The sequence below is a fragment of the Olea europaea genome, chromosome 23 (assembly GCF_002742605.1).
Source record: "Olea europaea var. sylvestris chromosome 23, O_europaea_v1, whole genome shotgun sequence".
Taxonomy (NCBI): domain Eukaryota; kingdom Viridiplantae; phylum Streptophyta; class Magnoliopsida; order Lamiales; family Oleaceae; genus Olea; species Olea europaea.
In genome coordinates, this window is record NC_036259.1 from 10,144,362 (window position 1) to 10,158,238 (window position 13,877).

The 13,877-nt window shown below is 32.1% G+C and overlaps 1 protein-coding gene across 2 annotated transcripts; it reads left to right on the plus strand.

Moving 5' to 3' along the window:
• Positions 1 to 5,097: 5,097 nt before the first annotated feature.
• Positions 5,098 to 13,076, plus strand: LOC111372347 (OTU domain-containing protein DDB_G0284757-like). Of its 2 annotated transcripts, XM_022994642.1 has the most exons (10): positions 5,098 to 5,207; positions 5,470 to 5,650; positions 5,927 to 6,000; positions 7,368 to 7,422; positions 7,734 to 7,808; positions 8,739 to 8,812; positions 8,911 to 8,959; positions 12,496 to 12,580; positions 12,684 to 12,740; positions 12,864 to 13,076. In XM_022994642.1, the coding sequence occupies exons 1-10, from the start codon at positions 5,098 to 5,100 to the stop codon at positions 12,905 to 12,907; spliced, it is 804 nt and encodes a 267-aa protein (XP_022850410.1). In that variant the 3' UTR covers positions 12,908 to 13,076. The 2 variants fall into 2 exon arrangements, with proteins under 2 accessions (XP_022850410.1, XP_022850412.1); XM_022994644.1 differs by having other exon boundaries at positions 5,130 to 5,650; positions 5,924 to 6,000.
• The last annotated feature ends 801 nt before the right edge of the window (positions 13,077 to 13,877 follow it).

Below are 13,877 nucleotides of genomic sequence, written 5' to 3' on the forward strand. Positions count from 1 at the left end.
TTACCCTTATAATACCTGATTTTACTATTCGTATATTTGTCTACTATAAAATATTTTTTCCCTTGAATCAGCATATTATTATTAATGTTCTAGTTATATTTAACTTGCTCCCGAAGAGCATAATTAGAAAATTATGTTTTTACTCCTGAAAAGTAAATTCTTGTATAACTTTCAATATTCCAGAAGAATATTGATATATTGCTTTTAAATAAGTAATAATAAAACATGACATGCCCTTAAGGTAGCACACATTTTGAAGAATTATATCTCGTTGTGTTATTAAAAAAACACAAATAATTCAATATTGGCTGTAATTTTTAAAAGGAAAACAATTTTCGTATTTTATTAATATTCGAGAAGAATATTGATTTATCGCTCTAGAAGAACATACTATTTGGTATTTCAATATTCTCAAAGAATGATATGCTATTACAGAGCACGTTGTTATAATTTCAATATTTTTAAGAAAAATATTGATATATTGTTCAAAAAGAAGTAAAAATAATATATACTAATATTCTTGAAAAATACGGTATTGTGTTCCTAAAGAAACACAAATTTATGCATATTAATATTTTAGAAAAAAGTTATGATTAATTTAAATGTGTCAATATTCCTGAAGAATATTATTCTATCACTTGTAAATAATCATAACTAGGTATATATCAATATTTTAGAAAAATATTTATGTATTGTTCTTGAAAAAGCAATAATTAATGTTAATGTACTCTCGAAGTAACACATTTTAAAAGAATATATAATTTTGAATTTGTATTTATCCCTGGAGGAAAACATACGACTTATGTCACGTGAACATTGATCATTATATGATTACATAATATTTAATCATATTTTTCAAAATTAAATAATTAGATTATATCTTATATTGAGAAGTTCAATTTGATTACCATGATCAGTTGAAGCATCACTGGATCAACAATGATGCGAAATCAAAATGAAGAACTAAAAGATTATTCAATCCAATAAATTTCTATGTATCATTTGTCCTCATTATCGACAATTGATCATTAAATGCCACTAGCTAAAATTGAGATTGAATTTCCTATATATCTAAAATTAATTAGGGTGATATATGAGGCCCCATCACCCACCACGTTGATCATCTAAATATTAATTATATATAAAAAAATTTGATACAAATACTAGGTGATTTCATGGCATTCGCAACTTGAAGTTTGCGAAATTATTGCTCAAATTTTAAAGTATGAGCATAATTTTCAGATTAAATAATTGAAATCGTGTCTTGTTAATGCTAGTGGGTATAAATCTCAATATTTTAATGAGTGCTTTTTGAGATGTCGATAAATGATTTAATAAACTTGTTTGTTAAATGCCTCCAATCAATTTAATTGAGAAAAATATATTTCCCATTTCCGTTTAGGGAATGTTATTACGTATTTTGTCAATATCACAGTTCTCCCTATTAAAATTGGCTTATAGTCAGAGCCTAAATTTTCCATCTAATTATTTTGATAGTGCAGTATGTATAAAATTGATCCATTACAATGCATTGAGATGGAAAGTAATGAATACTAGGAATAAATGCGCAGTATGAACCCTTATTACAAATGGTGATATTTTATAATGCAGTAAAAATATTTGTCAATTTAATTTGACAATTATCTCAGCATTAGGGGGAAGAATTAAAATGTTGAAAATAATGTATAAATGCATTATTATCTAAATCCTCACAAAAGATCACTCAAACCAGAAGTTAGAAATATAATTTATTTAGATACATTTACTAATCAAATGGATCAATAATATCTTACAAATTAGCTTCAAATGCTCCAACTTGAATTAACGTCATAGAGGATAATTAGTTAATATGATATTAGATGGTACGCCTAAAGCGTGATGATATTCGATTTTAATACAAAAAATCTCAAAATGGAGCAATTAGCAAAAATGGTCTCATTGAGGAGGCATACACTCTTATGAGATTTAGACATAACGGATTATAAAATCCCAGAAGAGGTTCAAGTACCTGATATATTGAAAATTGAGATATCTCAATAAGTTATGTCATCATGGAGAAAGAAATAAAATTGAACGAGAAAAGAAAAGATTGTCAACAACAATTTTATACATGATGTGCTGCATCATATAGCGAGGAATCGAAATAAATTTGTTGAAATATATCGATTGAAATAATGATTGACCAAATAAAATGGATGAGATCCTAGTAAAATTGAACTTACTAGAGAAATCTGAAATTTTTGGATATACACTTCAAACACCGAGAGGTGTATACTTGTACAAAATGAAAATAGAAAAAGTAAAGTCGTAATGTGAAATGTACGACTTTTTACATAATGAATTTCGCGAACACTTGTAAAAATAGATTAGTTATCATGTGGTGGATGTAAATATAGGTATTTACCTTGTTAGTGTGATAATGCATGAAATTTGATGTGCCTGAAATAAATGTGATTATAGATAATTCATCTTCTATTGTTTTGATACCATTCTGAAATGATTGAATATGCCTGAAGTATAATTCAAGTGATATTATCATGAGGGGGAGTAAATACGCATTGTACTCTTTTTTCCTTGACCAAGATTTTATCCCATTAGGTTTTTTTGGCAAGATTTTTAATGAGGCAATTTTTATAGCGTATTCAAAAGAATAGTGCACTCTTTTTTCCTTCATTAGGATTTTTTCCCACAAGCTTTTTCCTAATGAGGGGATTTCGTTATTAGATTGGCTGTTATAAGTTTGTAAGGATATCCAAACATACGAAACACCATTCCAATTCTAATCCATCAAAGAACATAATTATCAAGGGTAGGGGAGGAGGACTTAAACAGGTTTAACAGTGGAACGTATACTCACCAAAGAAATTTGACCATAATAACGATCAATTTAAAGCTTGGATAGTACGTTGATTTTTTGAAAAACACAATAGGAATCTGATGTTTCATTTTTTAAATCTTCCTAGGTAAAACAAATTAAACATACCATAGGCTTCAATTTTTGTTGAACACGATTTTTCTATCAATAAGTCTATCTCAAATAACACATCATAAACGATTAAATATAAGCTACACAAGAAAGATTTTAAAAAACAAATATCTAAAACAAAAAATAAAAGCTAGATGTCAGTTCCTGAACATGAGAAAAAATTTCAAAAAAGTAGATCTTGATATAATGGAATGAATCAAAAATCAAGAATACACAATTCATTAATCTACAGAATAAACAATTTATTTGAAACAATCGACTAAAAAGTATAATGAAACAATGACCGGAAGAAAACATAAGTAAGAACTCGACGAACAAATGACAGTTGTGGCTTACAATCGAAAAAATACACAATCACCCCATCGAAATTGCACTTCATTTTCTCGGAAGAAATCAATTCTTGAACTTGAGGAAAAAAATCAATATCAAATTTTTATACAGCGAAATAAATAAAAATCAAGAGCTCATAACTCATTAATCTACAAAAGACACAATTTATTCTAAAGAAATCAACTGAAAAAAATAATAAAAATAGACGAAGCAAAAATCGAAAAAAGGTAGAGGCAAAAACTCAAAGAAGACAGCGCATAACATCGACAGATGTACCTACTATCTCTAATGGTTTAAGAAAGATCCAAGAGAAAAATGAAATTGCCAAAGAAGAGAAGCGAGAAGAGCAATGGCGCCAAGGTTAGAGAGAGAAAAATAACCTAGGATTTTCACTTTTGTGATATTTATACGCCCTGAAAAGGTGTCGTTTTCTTCACAAATGACCAAAACGAGGTCATGTTGGACGGAAATGTGAACAGTACATATTGGATTCACACTTATTAGTTCGTAAGTATACTAAAGATGGATAGGGTCATTAGGAGCTGGACAGACCAAATTTCAAACTTAGGCAAACATGGTACAAGTTCTAGTACTCGGGCAAGGCAAGATACATTTTAGGGAAAATTGCAGTCGAGGTATCAAACCTTTCGTTTATTAGCAGATTTTGCCCAAACCTTTCATTTGTGCCACTGAAGGTACCAAACCTTTCAAAAATCCGCACCTAAAGTCCAAATGGATGGAAACCGTCCATTTGATCGTCAGTTGACCAATAAAATTAAATATTGACTAATTTTTGACAAATCGAAAAGGGTAAAAAGGTAAAAGTTACTTAACCCTATAATAAAACAATTAAAATATATAACTAAAACATAAAAAAAATACTATTCATCTCCTTCTTCACCCACCCCACCCCCACCTGCACGCCACCCTACCCCCACCCCATCCAAAACCAAAAATATAAATTAAACAGTCGCCTTCTTCTTCAACCCCCACCCCACCCCACCATCAACATCGAAAAAGAAAGTCCAATTTGCAGAAAAACGATGGCGGTGGAGGCAGTCATTCACTATCAAGAACTGGTTGTAATAATACCCATCGTACTCGACTTGAGCTCTTATGTCCTGTAAAGTCACCCGGCCAGCTCTTATCCACGGCTCTAGCGCCGTCCTCACCTCAGCCGACACTCCTCCGACGTCGTGCAACACGAAATGCAAGCTGGGTCCGAAGAACCAGGCGTGATAGGCCATCCATTCCCTTACTCTAGCAGCATTCAAGTTCCCGTACAAAGAAGACCCGCAGTATAAATACTCGTATTTATAGGGTGGGCTGTACTAGGACTCGTCGTACGACCCTGGTGCCGAAGTGAGAAATGCTAGTTATGATTTGGCTATATGGAAAACTATACATTGAGAAGTGAATGTATTTTGGATAGTATAAACTTCCATATTTGTTTACCTTTTCTGTGTTTGTGTTTGGGTTTGGGTTTGGGTGGGTGGGGTGGGTGAAGAAGGAGATGAATAGTATTTATTTATTTATTTTAATTGTTTTATTATAGGGTTAAATAACTTTTACCTTTTTACCCTTTTAAGTTGATCAAAAATTGGTCAAAATTCAATTTTATTGGTCAACTAGCAGTCAAACGGACGGTTTCCATCCATTTGAACCCCCGGTGCATATTTTTGAAAAGTTTGAAATTATGATTGGCACAAAATAAAAGTTTAAACAAAGTCTACTAATAAAAAAAAATTTGATACCTCGAATGTAATTTTCCCTACATTTTAATGTGGCGCCACGCACTCAGTCTCATCTACCAACAAACCAACTGTACCTTTCCCTTTCTCCGCACTTCAAAGTATATCTCCGCTACTTTCTATTTCCATTTCCGTTTTGGGTATGCCTAAATTTCATGTTTCTTTCACTTTAAGCCCTTAAATTCGTTTCTTTGATGTCATATAGTTCTATTCTAATATCAGAATCATCTGGGTATTGGATTGTAAATATTTTCCGTAAATTATATGTCTCAGATCAACAGGGAAAAAAATTGATCAATGTGTAGTTTCTTTGTGGAAGGTTTTCTTTGATATATATAGAGCTAGGAAGTGGTGATTTTATGGGTGTTAAAAATTAAAATTGTCTGGTTTATGCTACAATAGTATGTCTGAGCAGTACTGGAATGCAAGCGCGAGTGCAAGCGCAAGCTCGAGCTCGAGTCTGAATAGCAGTTCTCATGATACAGAGGATGATCATACGATCGCTGCAATATTGGCAGAAGAAGAGAGATTGAGATATGATGGCAAACTTGGCAAGAGGCTTTCTCATTTGGACTCAATCCCGGTAAATATATTATCTATACAATGCATAATCTCGTTTTCTATTTAATGAAATTGTACATTCATTTGGAGAACATGACCTTGCTTTTGTTGTCAATGACAATAATTGAAATAATATTTTCCTATGTTAAAATATATCTTTCAGAATTATCATTATGTAGCAATTAAGAGTTTTTCTTATCTTTGATTAACCAAGATAGTATCAAAATGATTTAGAGTTCCAGTTTGTAGAAATATTATCTGAATTTTATGTACACTTACAAGTTCACGGTATTAGCAGCATACCCCTCGAGTAATTGGGGATATACCAGATGCCAATGATGCTACCCTAGACCATGAGAGGCTTGCTGAGAGGTTATATTTCATCTTCTAACCTTTGTGTGCATTCTATTTCATTTCTTGCATTACTCTTGGTAACTTTGGACTGGAAAAAGTTACAAAAGGAACAAAAAGAAAATGGTTTGTCGTATTACTGCATATCAATGATAAATACACAAAACTGATGGTGTATTACTTCATTTCAATAATAGATACACAAAGATCAACTGATAATATCAATTATGTTTTCGACTTTTTGGTTTTTTCCATGTAGCTTTCTAAGCCCTGGCATGGATTCCTAGAGTTCTTGGAATTAGTACTTTCATTCGCAAGGAAAACATGATATATGGAAAAAGTTTATTTCTTTGCCTTTCATATGGACACATATGGGATTGGGGTTTATGGCTCTGGGTGTGTGTGTACACAGGGGGTGAGGGCCTTAAACTTTGCTTTTCATTTAATGGTATATTTATGCGCACATTTTTGTGCTCGTCCATGTCAGGCTCTAGTAGTAATTATGAGCTAAATTCATCAAGATTTTTCTACGTGGACAATCTTAACATCTGTTGAGTCAGGATGGGAAGTGCGACAGGACCAGGTGATAATAAATGGCCTAATCGTTCCAAATCTTGGGAGATGAAGTTGGGGAAGAGGAATTGGCACTCTGGGACTTGTTGGTATCCACACTGGAGCTTATTGTACCAGATTTAATTTCATTTGACATTAGGGTTACCTAGAGCAAGTATTGTTTCGCAAAGACTGCTCATAACGATTAGTGACGAATTGCAATCCACTGGAATGGGTTTTCTTCAAATTCAATATGTAGTTTTCTGATCTGAAGAAAGTGAGCGAAGTGAAGTTTTCTGATTTTGTGGAAATGAATTTATAAGTATTATATGATAGACGAAAAGGATTTTTTTGAACATTAGAAGTAAAAATGACTTTACAGGGGAGAAATTGAACAAGAAAATGAAAATCAAATGTCAAGTATGAGATTTATGGTTGTGAATTTTCCAAGTTGCCAGAATAGTTCATCTGGATCACAAATTATATATAATGTGTTAGAGCAACACATTAAAATCTGGTAACTGTTGTTTGCCTTCTCTTACTGTCACCTCGACATATCCAATGGCCTGCTGCAGTGCTGCTGGTTTCTGTCAAGTGCTCTATAGTATTATCGTCTGCTTATAATGTTCTTACAACTCCAACTGGTGCAGTATATCGATTTTAAGTTTGCATTGACTTTTGTTGGAACAAAAAACTCCAAGTTCTAGCCATAGAAAGCATGCCATGATGGAATTTTTACTTTACAGTTGGCTGCTCCAATTTTTTTGAGCAAATAGCCAAATACTTGTTTTTATTGGTTACCAGAAAGGCCTTCCTCAATTTCGCTACTTATTTAGGTTGGCAACATACAAATTAGCTGAACTGCAAATTGAGGGAGATGGAAATTGCCAGGTAGGTCCCACTAAACCAGTCCGTCTTTCATTGTTAGATTTGTCTGAGTTGATGGCTTGTTGTTCCCCTTTCTCTTTGTCATTCTTGTTACTTGAGAATGAGGCTAAATAAATTAAATATTTTGTTTTATTATGTAATTATGAGACTGTCTTGAAATGCTTACCTTTATGCTGCCTATAAAGACAAGATTGTAGTATGGTTTTTTATCCTCTGATGAATGGCAATTGATTTATATATGGGCTCAATAACCTTGATTCATCTGCATCACTTTTCTTGGTGAATTCATACTAATTGCTTGACTTGCTGGACAGTTCCGAGCCCTTGCAGATCAGTTGCTTCAGCATCAGGATTATCACCAGTATGTAAGAAAGCACGTTGTCAAACAGGTGTAGTTTAGATAACTTTCTCTTTCATTCATTTTTTCCCATATAAATCCCTGTACCACTATTGATTACACTATAAAAACTCCTGTTTAATTTTTATTAGGTGTTTTTCAAAAAAATAATGCTTCCTATTATGTCCCTGTTTGGCCCCTATTATCTTTCTCATTCTTTTTCTCTTTCTTATTCTTAACTACACAATCTTTCATAAAATAATATTATAAGCAAATAAAAAACTTTTCATTTTTTTTCAACTACAAAATTTTCAAAAAATAACTATTCCAATAATTAAAATTTGTAAAAAATGGGGCCAAACGGGAGCTATATAGATAAACAGGTGCTCTGTTTCACAATTTTTTAGTTTGATTTGGTCAATGATCCTTTAATCTTATCCTTTACTACTTATTGTGAAATGTGTGGTTTTTTGGGTAATAGCATGTTTATTGGAATATTTCATTATGTTTTACGTTAAAGATTTTGTGGCCATGATTGTTAATTTGGTGTTTAACTATGATATATTTATTAAGCATCTCATCTAAAGCTTAAGAAGTTAGAGATGGGCCACTTGTATTCATATAAATCTTGTCTTCATCATGCCTCACATTGAGGAATGACATGGCTATTTCAATAGAAGCATCTAAAATAGGTATTTGACCCCTATTCATTTGAACTCTAACACATCTCTATTCTATTTCATAATAAAATTAATAGCATCATTCATTAGATTAATCCTTTTCATTTTCATTTTCTTGCGGGGTATGTTATTGCCATATTGATCTTTTCATTGTAGAACTTTTTCCTCTAAAGTTTCTTGGATTTAAAAACTGTTAGCTACGATTGGACGAAGATGTGTATAATCAGTGAAGTAATTACATTATGCATCTTTTCAAAGATTTTTTATTTTATTTTATATCATTGTTTCTGATTTATTTTCAGCTAAAAAGCCATAGAAATCTATATGAAGGTTATGTTCCTATGAAGTACAAAAGCTATGTGAAGAAGATGAAAAGGTCAATATTTGGGTTATCAGCTATTTTTCTCCTCTTATCATATTGTTTATGACCTTATCAAATTATTTTCTAATGATATGTTCTTATTTTCGCACTAGGTTGGGTGAGTGGGGAGATCATGTCACTCTACAAGCAGCTGCAGACCGAGTAAGTTGAATTTTATCATAAATGACTTTTGTAGTCTAAGCACTATGTTTCTATTTTGCCATATTTTTCTATTATTGGGTTTTTTTCAGTCATCTGGAAACCTTCAGGAATATCATTTAATGTAAGGATGTAAATAAGCCAAGAAGAAACTTGGCCACTAATTTTATTTTTTTTAATTGATTTCTTATAATTTTTAATTACATCAAGCTTGGTTTTGTTTTCAATCCAATCAAATAGGCAAGCTTTAGTAGCTCTTTTTCTCTCCTTTTCAATTTATCAAGTTGAACTAATTAACTTAACGACCTTACTTTTTTGAGCTGGATTTGATTATTTCAAAAATCAAACTTAAATTAACTTTCATTTAACCTGTGATCAGCAGGCTATAGCTTGATTTGTTTTGCATCTCAACCGATGGCATAAATTTTTTCAGGAATGGTAGAAACAAAAAAGAAATAGACATGCAGGTTTTCCGTGAAGTTTCCAGCATGTTTCTTGAGTATGCATTGATATGTTGCAATAATCACACCACAATCCATTTCTCCTATCATCTAACCTTTTAAAAGCATTTTGTCCACCTACAAATGCATTCTCAGGCGGGGTAGAAATCAAGATTAAACTTTTTATGTATTAATTTGTTATCTCCTCATCATAACACTTCTCATGCTTTCTTCCCTGCTAACATATGCGAACTCTCTGTGAAGAGAAGGAAGAAATTCTTTGCCAAGTATTATCCTCCTAATTTCATCTAATCCTGAATTGAGTCCTACAAGGCGTATTCAAGCATCTTATCAAATCCCCCCCCCCCCCAAGCCCAAAAAAAAACTCTTACAATTGTTTTCAAAAACAAACCTGAGAGTACTGTTGATACTAGTAGTAGTAGGAGCATTCTATTTAGTATGCATACATGAATTAGAGATTAGTACATTCGAAATGTATAAATGCATTCTGCACTAATACGTTTGATTTATATGATGAATACGATAGACTTGTAATTATATTTGAAGATCCCATATAGAGCATTTATTGTGGAATACTAATGTACTTAAATCTTCTTCAAGATTCATGTCACAAGTGTGATTAATTTCTAACAATTCATGCTACAGACCCTTTAACTCGCTGTAATCTGTAATCTCTCTTTGCCTTGTGTTTTAATCCCGCAAATTTGAGTTTTCCTCATCTGAGTAGATTCAAAATCTGCATCCATATCTCTTTCTTTGTTGATAAGAGGAGATATGTTCGGTCAATATTAGGTTCAATTGAGCTGATGAGTCCTGCCATAACTCTTGAATTCTTGGCTTCCATGTCTTAAAATCCAATTCATTCCCAGTTTTGGGTGCTTTTATGGACCCTGTAAGATCATGAAAATTCCCTTTTCCATGAAGAAATGTCTTCATGTATTGAGACCATTGTAGATCATTTTACCTATCTAACTTGGGAGTTCTGATATGAAGCTGTTGGGTTTTATGAACAGCTCGGAGAATTAACTCTTAAGGTTGTTCATATTTGTTCTTGGATTCTTCCTTTTACTCCCGGCTTTATCACTCAGGATCTTATATAGAAAAGTTAAAACTCTAGGATTGGAATGTACTGTGAAGGCATGAGTAGACCATGAAATTTTTTATGCATTGAATGAGAAAATAGAAAAAATAATATACATTAAGTGTAATTCAGGGTGAGTTATTGTAGTATCTAAAATATGTTACAACTATTCCTATTTTGAATCAGATACTGAAAAATAAAAGCATAACTAATCACGAGAGGTTTTATCCTAACAAATCTTCCTCAAGAAAAACACCCTAAAATTCCGTGTCTTTGAAACAACATTAATTAGTTGAAAGGAAAGGAAAGGCAACGAGATAAGCATATATTGATTTACAGTAACAACAAGAGACCTGCTGCCTGCATTGTGGATCATTCAGTTTCTCCTTCCTTCAAGTCTTTTGGGATGATATTGACATCTAGAAATTTTATGTATTCAAAATTAATGATTAAACCCAGTCTGGTGAGGACATGTGATTTCTGAAACCCAAGGCCCATCAATTCAGATTGCTTATTACAGTTTTCACTAACCAAATTGTGGCTTGACCACTTTTCAAGCAAAAGCATTTTACTGCATCAGATTTTTGTTTATTTTTATGATAATAGAATTTTCATTCTCTATTCTTTATCTTACTATGATACTTGATTTCCTTTTCCTGATTAATGTGTGACAACTATCCCTGTCCTGGTTCATAATTGATAATGACAATTAGCACAGTTAAAGCATACCCCATCATTAAAACCTGTGTGATTAATATTTGCAAGCGTAGAAATTGATGCAATCCTGCCTTCGGTGTGATATATATTCCATTAACTGTTTGTTTTACTTCAGTCTTGCTTTTGTCATTTGTTTCCTTTTCATCTTCTGGTATGTAAGTTAGCCATCTAATTTTATGAACTCCTTTGATGATGAAAATCAGTTCTTCTTTTTATATCTAAAACTCTTCTGCCAATGGTTCAAGAATTTGAGATGGACATGGTGACCCTTATTTGCTACAACGTTCTTTTATCTTCCGTAATGGTTCATATACATTTGCCTATTTTGGTCTATTAGGGTGACCCATGCTTGCTACAATATTCTTACATCCTTCATAATTGTTTTTATGCATGATTTTCTGTTTTGGTCGCTTACCACTGTTTATATTAAATAAATGATTTATAAGAGTGACGGGATCTCAGTAGAATATGTTAGAACATGACGTGTAAATCAAAACTAACATGTCTAGTTGTGGATTATAAGAATGTATTTTCTTTGGATATTTTGCTGAAAGTCTAGTACCAGATAACTTTTGAGATAAATAAAAGCTTTGGTTATGACATGAGGTTGGTGTTGGAGAACTTTTGAGAAATTGTTTGATGCTCATATTTCTAGAGTTGAGAAAGGTATTGATCAAGTCCCAAAGATTATTGACGTATCTAAAACTCATTTGCCAATCGTTCAAGAATTTGAGATGGACATGGTGACCCTAATTTGCTACAACGTTCTTTTATCTTCCGTAATGGTCCATATACATAATTTGCCTATTTTGGTCTATTATGGTGACTATGCTTGCTACAATATTCCTACATCCTTGATAATTGTTTTTATGCATGATTTTCTATTTTAGTCGCTTACCACTGTTATATTAAATAAATGATTTATAAGAGTGATGAGATCTCAGTAGAACATGTTAGAACACGTGTGTAAATCAAAACTAACATGTCCATTTGTGGATTAAAAGGATGTATTTTCTTTGGACATTTCGTTGAAGGTCCTTGCTTGATGACTTTTGAGATAAATAAAAGCTTTGGTTATGACATGAGGGTGGTGTGGGAGAACTTTTGAGAAATTGTTTGATGCTCATATTTCTAGAGTTGAGAAAGGTATTGGTCAAGTCCCAAAGATTATTGACGTTTCCTAGAGATATTGACTCAACTCTATGCTCTCAACAGAACTGTGCATTTTTTGTATCTCCTACTTTATTGGCACTACACTAATTCGTTGAAACTTGCTGTAGTTTGAAGCAAAAATTTGTTTAGTCACCTCGTTCCGAGACACCTGCTATATTGAAATCCTTCCCAGGGACAAAAGTCCCTCAAGAGGTACACATAATAGACTGCTTAATCTTGCTTTACATTGATGACTTTCTACTTCAATATATTTCCGTTTTCACTGATATTTTTGCTTATCTCGGATGTTGTGAAGAGTTATGGCTGAGCTTTTGGAGTGAAATCCACTATAACTCATTGTATCAAACCGGAGGTGACATATTTCATTATATATATATATATATATTTATTTTATTTTTATTTATTTTTTGGCATGCCTTGTTAAGTTTCTGGATGGACGGATGGATAATACTTGTTTGGCCTGATATTTTGACAGAGGTTCCTACAAGAAGACACAGGAAGAAGCATTGGCTTTTCTAAAGCAAATTTATTACTTTTCTTAAGATATTTTATCATGTAAATCCTTTTTAAAATTGGATTATTCTTTTCTGTATTTACTCTTTTATAGCTTACACTCTACTCGGCACAAATTCTTTTTGAAATGTGTACAATGGATTACTTTTTGATGCAACACCATGCTTGTCATGTCCCTTTTCTTGCTTGAATGAAAACCAATGTGTTTTGCGTCATTATACTGATGGATCTTCACTGAATCAATTGATAGGTTAAGTATTGGACTTATCGTTCTGTGCTATCTAAACATGATGTATGTTGAGAGGATTTCATATTTAGAACAGATGGTAGTCTTAATGCATTTTGTCAACTCTAATGTGAATGGGTGTATCTTATTTTGAAAAGCTTTCGAAGTAAGCTAAAGCTTCCCTTATTACCTCAGGAGTTTAGTTCAATTCTAAGATTCATCGTTTAAGTTGGTCTGTTTTTCATTAACTATAGTTAAAATTGATATCTTTAGATAATTGGAGTTGGAAGAGCTAAAAAAATGAAATGTTTACCGTTTTGCTTCTCAAAATTTGTTGTTAGATACTTCATATTCTTTATAACTTATTTTTCAAAATTTACTTTTCTTTCTTTTTTTGAAAAAAGAATTATCATAATGCCTAAAATAACTTATAATTGTTTGAGAATCAGAAGTTCAACTCTAAATAGTTCCAAATAGGGCATAATAGGCATTAATTCAATTCATCAATTACAATTTGTTGAACTTAAATGTGAATGCCACTTGTGAGAAGACCATCTTATCGAACATAAATTAAATGTTTCTGATATATTTACGAATTTTACCTTGCATTTATTTATGTTGATTGAGGATCACCTTATTTTATAAGAAATGTATCTTTTTGCTAGAGTATTTTGTTTGAAAATATATTTTGTATATCATTTTGGCGTGTCTAGCCATGATCATTTGTCTCGAAATTATAATAGTCAATGG

Coding starts and splice junctions, on each gene's coding strand:
- LOC111372347 (XM_022994642.1), top strand. CDS start 5,098: ATGTGGCGCCACGCACTCAGTCTCATCTACCAACAAACCAACTGTACC. Junction 7,809..8,738: donor GAAAGCACGTTGTCAAACAG/GTGTAGTTTAGA, acceptor ATTTATTTTCAG/CTAAAAAGCCATAGAAATCT. Junction 8,960..12,495: donor TACAAGCAGCTGCAGACCGA/GTAAGTTGAATT, acceptor AACTTGCTGTAG/TTTGAAGCAAAAATTTGTTT.